We start from the raw sequence: 14589 nt of genomic DNA, 5'->3' as shown, positions 1-14589 counted from the left end.
GGTATTTTTTAATGTTTGTGACTTGTGACATCTCGGAAAGATTTGTTTCCTTGTTATTGTGATACTTGGGGTTGAACCCAAGGCATTGTAATATTGGACAAGGTTTCTACTACTGAGTTGCATCCCCAGACTCTTGACTTTTCCCCTGAGATACAATCTCTGAATCCTCCAGGCTAGCTGTGAACTTGCTGTGTAGGCTAGGCAGACTTTGTACCTTAATCATGCCAGCTTAGATTTCTGAGTAGTTTAGGATTATTGTCTCTGCCATGGGGTCCAATTTTTCTTACTTTCTGATGAAAGAATTTTACTTGTTCTGTTCCAGTTTAGATTTTTTTTTCCTGGTTATTAAGAAAAAAGTTTCATCTAATTAGCAATGTTAGATTGAGTAAAGATGTTTTATGGTGTTGGCTGGGGTTCCCTTTTTAGTCCTTTTAGACCAAGTCTGCTAAGAGGCCACAGCTCGTGGACTTCATGTACACTCTTCAAAGTCTTCTTCTGACCTCTCCTGCTCTGATTCTTCCATAAGACATTTTAGAATGCAGATATAAGATTCATAGTTAAAAGACTTTGTAACTTGGTATTTGTGATGAAAACTTTGATTTTTTTTTTTCATTGCTTGTAAACATTATTATGATAGTCTAGCTAAAATAAAAGCAAGTGTGTGTGTGTTTTAAACATTTTGGTATAGAATGGCTTGAAGATTTAAGTCAAAACTTGGTAAAATATAAATGTGTAATTATTATTTTTTAGATTTATTTGTTTCATTAATATGAGTACACTGTCACTCTCTTCAGACAAACCAGAAGAGGGCATTGGATCTTATTACAGATGGCTGTGAGCCACCATGTGGTTGCTGGGAACTCAGGATCTCTGGAAGAGCAGTCAGTGCTCTTAACAACTGAGTCATCTCCTCAGCTCTAAATTTGAAATTATTTAGGTTGGGTTTTTCTCTAGCCAGTGCTCTCAGTATCTGAAGAATGTGTCTGAGCTATCAGTAGTCTTGCAGGCTGACTATTAGCAACGTTTCCAGTAGGAAGGAAATGCTATAGCCTCTACTTTATTTCTCATCCATTTGGGTCCCATTAGGATTCCTAAACTACTTGCATTTCCTGGTGTCATACCATGTCTTGGCCTTGTCCAGTTGGAGTTGAAGGCTATTTCTGTAGCTTCTGTCTCCTAACTCACCGAGGCACAGGCACATTGATGCCATGGACCTTCTTGTGGGACTTTGCATTGGAGCTGTATAGGAGGAAGAATACTACCTTATCTTCACCTTACAAAGTTTATGTCTGAGGTGTATAATACTCACTTATTTTATTAGAGATATATGTTTCAAGGTAGGCTTTACAATGAAGATCAAGAGAATTTTATACTGGTTGGTTGAGAGTATATAATCTGGCATATGCTTGCACAGAGAACCTGATCCAATAGTACTAAACGGTGGAGAAGCATTGAACAAGGTCTGTTAGGTTCTTCTGCCCTGTCTTTTCAGAAATGAAAATTTTCCTTGTTTCTGGCTGTAGGATATGAGGTGATGGCCTATGTTAGGGCATGCCTGCCAGGTTTTATGACCTGATTCAGAGAGAAGAGGAGAAGGACCTGCTTCTGTTAATTTTGTGTTTGCTTTTTGGGTAGTAGAATCTTGCCCAGGCTGGCTCGAGGCTTGGAACTATCCTCTTGCCGCAGCCTCTCTAATGCTTGGGTTATAGTCATTCCACCATGTCTAGTGTTTTTTTGTTTTTGTTTTTCCTTCCTTTTAAATAATTTATTTAATTTGGTCTCCATTCAAATTGGAGATTCACGAAAAAAGATTCTCTCTTGAGAACTGTTTGATTTTATTCATTTTTGTATAGCACCAAATTGCTGGGGATACTGACTGTTTGCTGTTAAATTTGGGTGAGTTTTATAGAGCTCTTTCAAGATAGTAAAGTTTTTGTTAATATGCATCAATCTGTTTCATACATTTCATATTACAGTAGTTTAATATTACAAATCTGAAATCTCCTTGAGAGTAGCTTTTATTTATCAAAACTGAATGTTTGAGTTGGCTTGTTTTCTCCCAAGTTTAATACAGATATCAGTAGGTATTAAATTTGTTCCTTTCACTTCTGTAATTTCATGTTTTACTACTATACTATTAAGTGAACAAAAAATATAATGAGAAAGAAAAGCTAATTATATCATGAGAATAAGACCTGGATATTCTTGAAGTGTAAGTTATAGCTTAAAATTCCTGTTTATATAATAGCAGTATTAGCTAAACTCCATTAATTAGAAACAATGTTTGAAAATAATGTATAAATACCATATACATTAATTCAGATAATGGGGTTAATAACTACAGAGCTCATTAATAATATAAGTAATGGAAAATAGGCAATTGTTTGGCTGTTGTAAGATGGCATGCCATGATTTTCCTTTTGCTAGAATTTCCTGCTCATCTCTGAAAAGTGAACCATAACTTTTTATCTAGTAAATCCATGTGAGAATAAAAAGAAACATTGTTGTTAGTATTACTGAGATAATAGAAACAAATGGGATTGTTTTGGAAGGGGAAAACCTTTATGTATGTGAGATGCAAGCCACCTACTTGTCTTTTTCATATTCCCTTTTTAATAAAGTGAAATCTAAATTTAAAGTTGGTTTTTTTTTTTTTTTTTTTTTTTTGTAATTTGTTATAGGCACCATTTGTGTCACAAGAGTAAATTTGATTATTCCAATTTCACTTTGTAGGATTGTTTTAGTTTCATACTATACTTTAAGTATGCTTGGTACTATATAGTTCAACTATATAGTTCAAATAACTTGTATAAAATTTATACACAATCACAAGCAACATAAAGAGTATATTCATACTGTATTTTTCTTTATTAACAGTTGGGCAGTATTTTAGTTTTGTCATTATGATTATCCCTTCTTTTCCCCACCCTTCCAGACAAACTATGAAAACAGAATATATAGCCTGAAAGTAGAATGTGGATCTAAATACCCAGAAGCTCCTCCATCAGTTAGATTTGTAACAAAAATTAATATGAATGGGATCAATAATTCCAGTGGAATGGTAAGTTATGATAATAATTTTATTTTTATATAGCATATAAAATATAGGCTGGGTTTTAAAGTTTTGTTCAGCTGAAAGACTAAAGAAGTTTGTCACTCAGAAGGTAGAAGCAGGATGATTGGGATTTGAGGCCAGCCTGGGCTGCATAGTTGGCCCTGCCACAAAAAAGATAAAGATTGTCTTAGGTTGTTTTTTATTGTCTTCCCCTCCTCTCACCCTCTTCAAAATGATGCACTGTAGCCAACTCCACGCTAGCCTTGAACCTGACCCAATCCCCCTGCTTCAGCCTTCTGAGTGCCAGGAATATAGGCATTAAACCACCATTAAGCCTATCCTTAAAATCTTCAGGTGTCTACAAGTTATGGTAACACTTTTCTTAGAATTTTATTAACTGCATCAATAATCTTAGTTCTTTTCCACGGGCAGTGGTGGTGCATGCCTTTTTAATTCCTGCATTTGGGAAGCAGAGGCCAGTGGATCTCTTATTCTGAGGCCAGCCTGGTCTTCAGAGTGAGTTCCACAACAGCCAGGGCCACACAGAGAAACCCTGTCTTGAGCTCCTTAGAGTTAAGGTACTTTTTGAGATTAAAAGGATGAATATTCATAAAGGGTATTTTTTCTTTGAGGAACAAGTGTGTTTGAATACTCAAGACTGAGCATGGTTAACACATTAAAACAGATAACAAAAAGAATAAGCTGAATTTCTAATGTGAACAGATTGTTGCTTAGGTTCATTGGACTTTGGACTCATGTCCTTAAGGTGTCACGTTGAGAGCAGACTCAATGCAGGGTACATGTTAGGGAGCATGGTAGGATGGAAGAACTTTATCCCTATTAGGAAGTGAGCCTGTCTACACTCTTGGCTTTGTATATTCTTGTTTACCTCATCTCTGTCTGTGCTCCCTCTCCTTATCATTATGTTCATGCTGCTGATACTTTATGTAGCCACACATCCATTCTCCCTCCTGTTCTCTTTTCTTGTATTATTAAAAGCCACACGTTTATGCTAATACTTACAGAAATAAAGAATAATTTGGGTGTCTGCACAAAGGAAAATGTGGGTACCCAACTCTACATCTGATAAGATTTTCTGATTGGCACAAAGGGGAAGGGGAAGATTCAGGGAATATCAGTCCTTCTGGTCTACAACTACGTTTGGAGTCAGACTCGTACTGCCACTGTGTCACAAGTTCTCTTCCTTGGGGAGGAAAGGGTTTAATTTCGTTGGAGCCTTCTGGGAAACATTCATCACTGAGAGAAATTGGGGCAGGAACTCAAGGTAAGAACTGAAGCAGAGCGGTGGAAGAACACTGTTTCCTCTGACTCAGCTGCTGTTCTTCCTTGCCCAAGGATGCCACTGCCCACAGCAGGGTAGGCTCTCCATCAGTTACCAATTAAGGAAATGCCCCATAGACTTGCACACAGGCCAGTTTGATGGATGCAGTTCCTCAGTTGAGGTTCCCTCTTCTCAGATGTCTCTAGTCTGATTCAAGTTTACAAACACTAACCATCATAAAGTGTGTATGAAAGTTCAGGTGGGCTCCTATGGAAGTCAGAGTGCCTTTCTGGAATCAGTTCTCTCTGCCACCAGATTAGCCATATTTCCTGCTTCCACAATCTTTACAAAGCAGATAACCAGGATAATAACCACTATTACTTTGTTTCAACTTAAAAACAGATTTAAAACTGAGATTGTGACTTTTTCATAAAATATCTGGCAAGAGGTTGCTGTGAAGGAGAGTATTAGGATAAAATCTAAATTGTATCATCATATTCATGCTTTAACGTCTTTTGGTTTTGGCCTTAGAGGTAACCTTTTCTTGAATTTAGCAGGTGTCATTACTTTACATGTTCCTGACATGTCTCACTTCGTTATCATGAACATGCCAATTTGAGGTTCTTCATGTTGAACTATATAAATTGGACTCATTATTTTCAGTGTTTAAAATTCTATGTGCCATTTGCTGAGCAATTATATTATTTCACATTTTCACTGAAAAGTTTACTGTAATAAGTGCTAAAACTTTTTGCCTATGTGTGTGAAAGTGTGTGGGCACACTCACAAAAAAATACTAGTTCAAATTTTGAGTGTATAGTGCACCTAGTCATAAAATATGGGCTGTTGGTGTAGTTTTTCTATGTGAGATGTGACTGACATAGCCTCTGTGGATCTGCTTTTAACAGTGGTGGCCCTAAAGTGTATCCTGTGGCCCAAGGAAAGCTCCCATTACTCTCAGTTTCATTTAGTAAAGCTCAGACAGGAAGTGGACAATGATCTTCAGCCAACTTTGGAAACTTTGCCTTTTGATCCATGTTATTTTGTTCTAATTTTTAAACAACTATGTTCTTCATAAAAACTTATAAATACCAATAATGAAGGGAAAGCTTGCACACTCATCCCAGTGGTTCAGAGTGTGGCTGAATAATTAGAATATTCATGGGCTATTTGAAATTGGAACAGAGGAAATGAAGGGAAATGGAAAGAATTGGCTGTTTAAGCCACTGTGCATGCAACAGCATTTCTATGCATAAAAGTTTACCAGGTGTGTGTATGGGGCATTAAAAGATTTTTATAAAGATGGGAGAGATAAAAATGTTTAATTCTGTGTTATAAACTTATAATTTTTGCAGTAAAAGCTAATATCCAATGTTTCTTACACTAGGAACTGAGCCCCTGTTCTCTCCAAGAGCAGCCAGTGCACTTCATTGCTTAGCATCTCAATTTTAAATTGAAAACAAAACAAAACATTTTTTCTACAAAGTAATCTTAATAAATACCTAGGTAGCTGAATTTAAACATAAAACTTTGGACATTTTATTTTAATATTTTATAGTTTTTAAAAATAAACACAGACAAAAATTTGTTAATAGTCCTAGAGATATTGCTATTTTCTCCTACTTTCAGATTTGAATTAACTTGTTTAAAATATGTTGGAGAAGTAGAGGGGACAGGCAGTGAGATGGCTCAGTAGCTAAAAGCACTTACTGATAATCAGAGTTTGATACCTGGAAATCACATTTAAAAACAAAAATGAGCCGGGAGTGGTAGCGCACGCCTTTAATCCCAGCACTCGGGAGGCAGAGGCAGGCGGATTTCTGAGTTCGAGGCCAGCCTGGTCTACAAAGTGAGTTCCAGGACAGCCAGAGCTATACAGAGAAACCCTGTCTCGAAAAACCAAAAAAAAAAAAAAAAAAAAAAAACAAAAACAAAACAAAACAAAACAAAAATGCCCAATGTGATGAGCATCAGATCTGTAATCCCAGAACTCCTAAGGTATGGTACAAAACCCCTAAAAACCTAAACAACAACAGAAAACCCAAACAAATCAGGAGTGAGGACTGTTGGGAAGGACAGGGACCAATGGGAAGGGGAATGACAAACATGTTGACTGTGCTAGTTATGGAAATGAGAGGGTCTCAGCAGAAGAGTTTGAGGGTAGGAAAACAAGGAGGCAGACATGTTGGGGATTTGATGAACAGGGTTCCTTATCCATGAGATTGCAAATGTAACAGAATGCACTTAAGGAGGAAAAGTAATAGAAAAGATCAGAAAACCATAGCAGAGTCCCTGTCTGCGGGACCAGGTGAGATCGCCATCTTGTATCCTGGGTCCCAAAGAGACCAGTCTGCACAGAAAAGCCCACAGATGGCAGAAGTGACATAGCTTCTGGGACAGGGTCCATCTTTAGACAGAAGGCATAGCTGAGCTCCAGACCTCTGCTCACCTGCCTGCAGAGAGTACTCTGACCACTGAGACTCAGGAGAGAGTTGGACTCCCAGGAGTGCTGACAAAGACTAGCAGAATCACAGGAGAACAGCTATAACAACTAACACCAGAGATTACCAGATGACGAAAGGCAAACGTAACAATCTTACTAATAGAAACCAAGACCACTCAGCATCATCAGAACCCAGCACTCCCTCCACAGCGAGTCCTGGATAACCCAACACACCTAAAAGGCAAGATTCGGATTTAAAATCATACCTCATGATGCTGGTAGAGGATCTTAAGAAGGACATTAATAACTCACTTAAAGAAATACAGGAGAACACGGCTAAACAGGTAGAATGCCTTAAAGAGGAAGCACAAAAATCCCTTAAAGAATTATAGGAAAATACTGCTAAACAAGTAGAAGCTCTTCAATAAAGAAGAAACACAAAAATCCCTTAAAGAGTTACAGGAAAACACAACCAAACAGGTGATGGAATTGAACAAAACCATCCAAGACCTAAAAAGGGAAGTAGAAACAATGAAGAAAACCCAAAGGGAGATAACTCTGGAGATAGAAATCCTAGGAAAGAAATGAGGAACCATAGATGCGAACATCAGCAACAGAATACAAGAGATGGAAGACAGAATCTCAGATGCAGAAGATTCCATAGAGAACATGGGCACAACAATCAAAGAAAATGCAAAATGCAAAAAGATCCTAACAACAAAACATCCAGGAAATTCAGGACACAATGAGAAGACCAAACCTACGGATAGTAGGCGTAGATGAGAATGAAGATTTTCAACTTAAAGGGCCAGTATATATCTTCAACAAAATTATAGAAGAAAACTTCCCAAACCTAAAGAAAGAGATGCCCATGAACATACAAGAAGCCTACAGAACTCCAAATAAGCTGGAACAGAAAAGAAATTCCTCCTGACACATAATAATCAGAACAACAAATACACTAAATAAATATAGCATATAAAAAGCAGTAAGCAAAAAAGATCAAGTAACACATAAGGGCAGACCTATTAGAATTACACCAGACTTCTCACCAAAGATTATAAAAGCCAGAAGATCCTGGACAGATGTTATACAGATCCAAAGAGAACACAAATGCCAGCCCAGGCTATACTACCCAGCAAAACTCAATTACCATAGATGGAGAAACTAAAGTATTCCATGACAAAGCCAAATTCACACAGTATCTTTACATGAATCCAGCTCTTCAAAAGATAATAAAGGGAAAACACCAACACAAGGATGGAAATTATGCCCTAGAAAAAGTAAGAAAGTAATCCTTCAACAAACCTAAAAGACAGCCTCAAGAACAGAACCCATCTCTAACAACAAAAATAACAGGAAGCAACAATTACTTTTCCTTAATATCTCTTAATATCAATGGACTCAATTCCCCAATAAAAAGGCATAGACTAACAGACTGGCTACACAAACAGGACCCAACATTTTGCTGCTTACAGGAAACCACCTCAGGGAAAAAGACAGACACTACCTCAGAGTGAAAGGCTGGAAAACAATTTTCCAAGCAAGTGGTCCGAAGAAACAAGCTGGAGTAACCATTCTAATATTGAATAAAATTGACTTCCAACCCAAAGTTATCAAAAAAGACAAGGAGGGGCACTTCATACTCATCAAAGGTAAAATCTACCAAGAGGAACTCTCAATTCTGAATATCTATGCTCCAAATGCAAGGGCAGCCACATTCATTCAAGAAACTTTAATAAAGCTCAAAACACACACTGCACCCCATACAATAATAGTGGGAGACTTCAACACCCCACTTTCATCAATGGACAGACCCTGGAAACAGACACTAAACAGAGACACATCGAAACTAGCAGAAGTTATGAAACAAATGGATTTAACATATCTACAAAACATTTTATCCTAAAACAAAAGGATAAACCTTCTTCTCAGCACCTCATGGTAACTTCTCCAAAATTGACCATATAATTGGTCACAAAACAGGCCAAATAACCCTATTAAAAAATGGAGAACAGAGCTAAACAGAATTCTCAACTGAGGAAACTCAAATGGCCAAGAAGCACCTAAAGAAATGTTCAACATCCTTAATCATCAGGAAATTGCAAATCAAAACAACCCTGAGATGCCACCTCACACCAGTCAGAATGGCTAAGATCAAAAACTCAGGTGACAGCAGATGCTGTCAAGGATGTGGCGAAAGAGGAACACTTCTCCATTGTTGGTGGGATTGCAAGTTGGTACAACCACTCTGGAGATCAGTCTGGCGGAAATTTGGACATTATACTGGAAGACCCAGCAATACCTGTCCTGGGCATATACCCAGAATATGTTCCAACTTTTAATAAGGACACACGCTCTACTATGTTCATAGCAGCTTTATTTATAATAGCCATAAACTGGAAAGAACCCAGATGTCCCTCAACAGAGTAATGCATACAGAATATGTGGTACATTTACACAATGGAGTACTACTCAGCTATTAAAAACAATGAATTTATGAAATTTTTAGACAAGTTGATGGATCTGGAGGATATCATATCCAGAGTGAGGTAACCCAACCACAAAAGAACACACATGATATGCACTTACTGATAAGTGGATATTATCCTAGAAACTTAGACTACCCAAGATACAATTTGCAAAACACATGAAACTCAAGAAGGAAGACTAAAGGGTGGATACTTCATTCCTCCTTAGAGTAGGGAACAAAATAGGCATGGACTGAGTTACAAAGACAAGGTTCGGTGCTGAGATGGAAGGAAGGATCTTGCAGAGACTGCCCCACCAGGGAATCCATCCCATTTACAACCACCAAAGTCAGACACTATTGCATATGCCAGCAAGATTTTGCTGACAGGACTGTGATATAGCTATCTCTTGTGAGGCTATTCCAGTGTCTGGCAAATATGGAAGTGGATGCTCACAGTCATCTATTCGATGGAACACAGGGCCCCTAAAGAAGGAACTAGAGAAAATACCCAATGAGCTAAGGGGGTCGGCAACCCCATAGAAGGATCAACAATATAAACTAACCAGTACCCCCCAGAACTGTGTTTCTAGTTGCATATGTAGCAGAGGATGGTCTAGGTGGCCATCAGTGGGAGGAGAGGCCCTTGGTCTTGGGAAGATCATGTGCCTTAATACAGGGGAATGCCAGGGCCAGGAAGCGGGAGTGGGTGGGTTGGGGAGGAAGTTGGGGGGGTGGTATAGAGGACTTTCAGGATAGCATTTGAGATGTAAATGAAGAAAATATCTAATTATAAAAAATAGAAAACTGTAGCAGAGGCCATTGCAAATGTGGTTTGGAGTCGGAATGTGCAGCTGAGTGACTTTCTCCTGTGGAAGTCATTTCAGAGTTGGTTCCCTTGGACCCAGATCTCAGGCCAGAGAATGGTTTAGAATATTGGACAAGTCCTTAAAGAGATACATACTCCCCAACAGTCATGGTTGCCCCACCTCATCTAAAGTTAGGGAAAATATTGAGGCTTTTTTTTTTTTTTTCAAGACAGGGTTTCTCTGACTAGCTTTGGCTGTCCTAGAACTCACTTTGTAGAGTAGGCTGGCCTCGAACTCAGAAATCCACCTGCCTTTCCCTTCCAAGTGCATTGGCCACCAAGACTGAGGTTTCTTAAGTTCCCCATTGGGAATACTTGGTAAATACAAGGTAATCTCTGGCCGGAAACAAAACAAAACAAAGCTGGAAAAATAAAGCCATTGAATAGCTAAGCAATTCAGGTCCCTATTCAATTCAATTCCCTATTCAGCTCACCAGAGAAGTTTCAGTCTCTTCAGGAGACACAGTTTAAGGGGCTGGAAAGATAGATGGCTCCACAATTAAGAGACTACTCTTAGTTTTCTATTGCTCTGATAAAACACTTACCAAAAGCCACTTAGGGAGCTTACAGTTTCACACCACAGTCTGTCACTAAGGAAGTTATATCAGGTTCTCAAAAAGGGCACGAACCTGGAGGCACGAACACAGTCCATCACTGAAGGAAGTCAGTGTGGGAAGCTGGAAGTAGCTAATACAGAGGCCATGGAGAAGTGCTTTTCATTGGCTCGCTTCTTTGCCTGCTTTCTTATTTCATCCAGCCATCCCAGGGTGGTACTACCCACATCGAATTGGACCATCCCACATCAATCAAGATATGTCCCCCATGTTTGCCTATAGGCCAAGCCTATGGAGGTATTTTCTAGATTAAGATACCTTCAATGATGATCTGAGCCCCTGTCAGGTTGATATAAAAATGAGCCAACATAAGCGTGCATTGTTTTTCCAGAGGACCTACTGCACAACCACCTGCCACTTAAATTCCAAGGGATTTGGTACCCTCTTCTAGACTACAGGGATACTCACACACACAAACACACACACTATTTCCCACTTTCTCACACACAATTTAAAAAGTAAAAACAAGCATTGGAGAGAAATGGCTCAGTGGTTAAATTGCATTGGCTGCTCTTCCAGAGGACCAGGGTTCAATTTCTAGCACCCACATGGCAGCTCACAACTGTCTATAGCTCCAGCTCCAAATGATTTGACACCCTTACAAAGACATAAAACAGGCAAGACACGAATGCACATGAAATAAAAATAAGTAAATCATTTTTTTGAAGTAAAAATACATCTTCTAGAAGTATGTTTGGGAGGAGATTGGTTGTGTTTGTGTGTACTTGTATGTACCCAGAAGCAGAGCTTGTCATTGGTGTCATCTTTAGTTGGTCTGAACATTTTACTGAATCACGGATTTTCTGATTTGGCTAGGTCAGTGCCCCTCATCCCTTTCTTTACCCCCATGGTGAGATACTGGTGTACATATAACTCTGCCTAGCTGCTTTGGGCTTGGGTGTTAGGGCTTGAACTCAGGTCCTCGAGTTTGCACTTTACTGACTGAGCCATTTCCCCAACACAAGACTTGGCATTCTTGACTTGTGTCACAAAACAAAACAAAACACCAAAAACAACCCAAAAAAAACAAAAAAACCAAAAAACCCACAAAACCCAAACAAACCACTTTCAGGATGAGTCAGTGTGCCGCAGTTTGTTAGGAAAGATTTTAGATTTTAGTGCATCAGTGTTACAGGAGGGAGGAGGACGTTTAAGAATAGGATAGTTTGTATACACACAAATGGCAGGACTGTTACCCTGGTTACCTCTTTATAGCCACTTTAATATATGTGGCTTTGACTTGTTTCATAATTTTCATCTTACTCGCAGTTCTCTTTTCTTTTTTTTATTTCTTTTAATGTTTTTTTAGGTAGCCCTCTTTGGGTTTCATTACGCATCCACTTTTGCCTTCTCTTGCTCTCCATTTCCCTGTCCATTGATCCCTGTCTCTTCCAATTTTGTATTAAGATAATTCACATTGCAGGTTTTTTTTTTTTTTTTGGAAAAAAAAAATCATGTAGTTTTGTACATCCCCCCCCCCAAAAGAAACTCTTAGTGAATATTTAAAATCTTTACTATATATTGATTGCTACATTGTTCCCAGAAATCAGACTACAATCCTGCAGGGTTTGTTTACTGAACACTTAGGCTTGTGTTCATCAAAACTTGACTATGTTACAAGTAAGACAAAGTACAACTCAATGAGAAATCTGTTCGTGTTCATAGGAATTAGTGGTTAGGTTAGAGTTCCTAAACCTGCTTAGGAGAGTGGATCCGTCATGTGGTATAGCAACCTCATGGCAAGCCTCCATGTCAGTTTACCAGGTTGGAACCAGGCCACCATGCTCATCACTCTGTCCACAAGTCAGTAGCTGGCCAAGCTTATTATTATTATTTTTTAAATGTTTTTAGGATTTTAAAATATAATTACTTACTGTATGGCTTACAAGTGGTAATCCAACAATGGCTGTCTTGTGGTAGTCCAGGGATCTGTTAATCCAAGAAACTGGATGTCTGAACAGTCTCAATGTGATGCTAGAATCCTGGAGTATTCCTAGAAAGCTGCTGTTCTTCAGATCTTTGTTGGAATCCTAAAGAAGTAGTTTCTAATACTTGCTAGCAAGAATGAGGGCAAGCAGGCAAAAACCAAAGACTTCTTCCTGTGATGTTTCTTTACCTTTGTGTTGGATATCACCAGAAAGGGTTGTACTACCATACTTCCCATTTCAAATGAGGTGGTCATGAACTGCCCTCTGTAGGTACTAGGGACCAAACTCAGCTCCTCTGGGAAGCAGAAGGACCTTGATGCTCTCACTCAGTTCATGATCTGGTACTTTTACCTGGATGTAGTGTGAGTTGTGTTTCTGGGGAGCACACCTAGCAATGGGATGTGTGTTGAACTGCAAGGCTTAGAGTTGTGTCAGTGTCTGTTCTGCTAGCTGTGTAGAAGAGTATTTCACTGGGGGCTGGAGAGATGGTTCAGAGTTTACCAGAGGACCTTAGTTCAATTCTCAGCACCCATGTGGTAGCTCATGACCATCTATAATGGGATCTGGTGTCTTCTTCTGGCTTGCAAGCGTTCACTGAGGCAGAATGCTGTATACATAATAAGTAAATTCATAAATCAATCTTAAAGAAAAAGTTTTTCATTAATGTACTTTCTCAAAAAAACCTTTTTATTGTCATTTGGGATTTGATATAAAAGCAAAAACTGATTTAATTCTTGGATATAGATGTGAGTTTACAGGGGTGGAAATAATTAAGATAAATGTATTAGATTCCAATTTTTTTCTTGATTGATACAGATTTTGCTGTTTTGTTTTTGTTTTTGTTTGAGATGAGGTCTTGCCTTGTAATCCAGGCCCAGTTGGATTAGTGGTGATGTACCACTATAATTGGCTGGATTGTTATTTTTACAACTGGTAAATAGAATTTCAGATTAACTGTTACTAATTGGGCAACGATAGTTTTATGTATTTTGAGGCTAATTCATATTAAATATACAAGTAGTCATAGTGGGTGTTACAGTAATGTGGTTTTTACTTAGTAAAATTTTCTTGCCTGTGGTTACACTGTATGGTGTTACAGGGTTTCATTTTGTAAGGTCTCAAGTTTTAGAGATTATATTATATACTGACAAGGTGCAGATTTTGATATGATGGAGTATTTATTTTCTTGTTTTGTTTGTTTGTTTGTTTTTTTGTTTTTTTTTTTTTTTGAGACAGAGTTTCTTTTTGTAGCCCTGGCTGTTCTAGAACTCACTCTGTAGACCAGGCTGATCTTGAACTCAGAAATCCACCTGCCTCTGCCTCCCAAGTGCTGGGATTAAAGGCATGCGCCACCAACGGCGGAATATTTATTTTCCTATGTTCTCTTTTCTTCTCCCGTACTTCAGTGTTGACTTGGATGCATAATATAGGACAGATCCAGTTCTAAGGTCACTCATATAGTAGTGGGTCAACATGGTTTGGTTTCTTAAAGTGTTTTGAGCCTGTTACAGCTGTGAAACCACCCACAATTTCTTGCCACAAAGACCTCTTCATAGGACAGTTAGCAACAAAACTGTTGATGTTTGTGTGAGAAGCAAGAGAATAAAAGCTGATAGAGACAAGATGGGCTTGCCTTAGGGTTTTCACTGTTGTGGTGAAACACCAGGACCAAAAGCAAGTTCTGTTCCATATAGCAGATAATAAATCATCTGAGGCTTTCAGGTCAGGAACCTGGAGGCAGGAGCTGATGAAGAGGCCCTGGAAGAATGCTGTTTACTGTCTACATGGTCTGCTCACTCTGCTTTCTTAGAGAACCCAGTACTATCAGCCCCAGGGATAGTGCCGCCCACAGTGAGCTGGGCCCTCCCCCATCAGTCCCTAAGAAAATGTCCTGTAGGCTTACCTACAGCCTCATCTTTTTGAAGCATT

At 38.7% G+C, this 14589-nt stretch overlaps 1 protein-coding gene across 3 annotated transcripts in view; it reads left to right on the top strand.

Moving 5' to 3' along the window:
• Window positions 1-14589, top strand: part of Ube2v2 (ubiquitin conjugating enzyme E2 V2) — a 39497-nt gene that overhangs the window by 15927 nt on the left and 8981 nt on the right. For 2 of the 3 annotated variants that reach the window (XM_021184846.2, XM_029470727.2), the window contains exon 3: window positions 2936-3061. The exons of the other annotated variant lie outside the window; for it this stretch is intronic. In XM_021184846.2, the coding sequence (XP_021040505.1) occupies window positions 2936-3061 (126 nt within the window). The remainder of the gene's footprint in view (window positions 1-2935; window positions 3062-14589) is intronic. 3 annotated transcript variants of the gene reach the window in all.

This window comes from Mus caroli, unplaced genomic scaffold (assembly GCF_978045245.1).
Source record: "Mus caroli unplaced genomic scaffold, Mus_caroli_1 scaffold_17, whole genome shotgun sequence".
Lineage (NCBI taxonomy): Eukaryota > Metazoa > Chordata > Mammalia > Rodentia > Muridae > Mus > Mus caroli.
The sequence above is the reverse complement of the archived record's forward strand: the minus strand, read 5'-3'. Positions and strand labels throughout refer to the sequence as shown.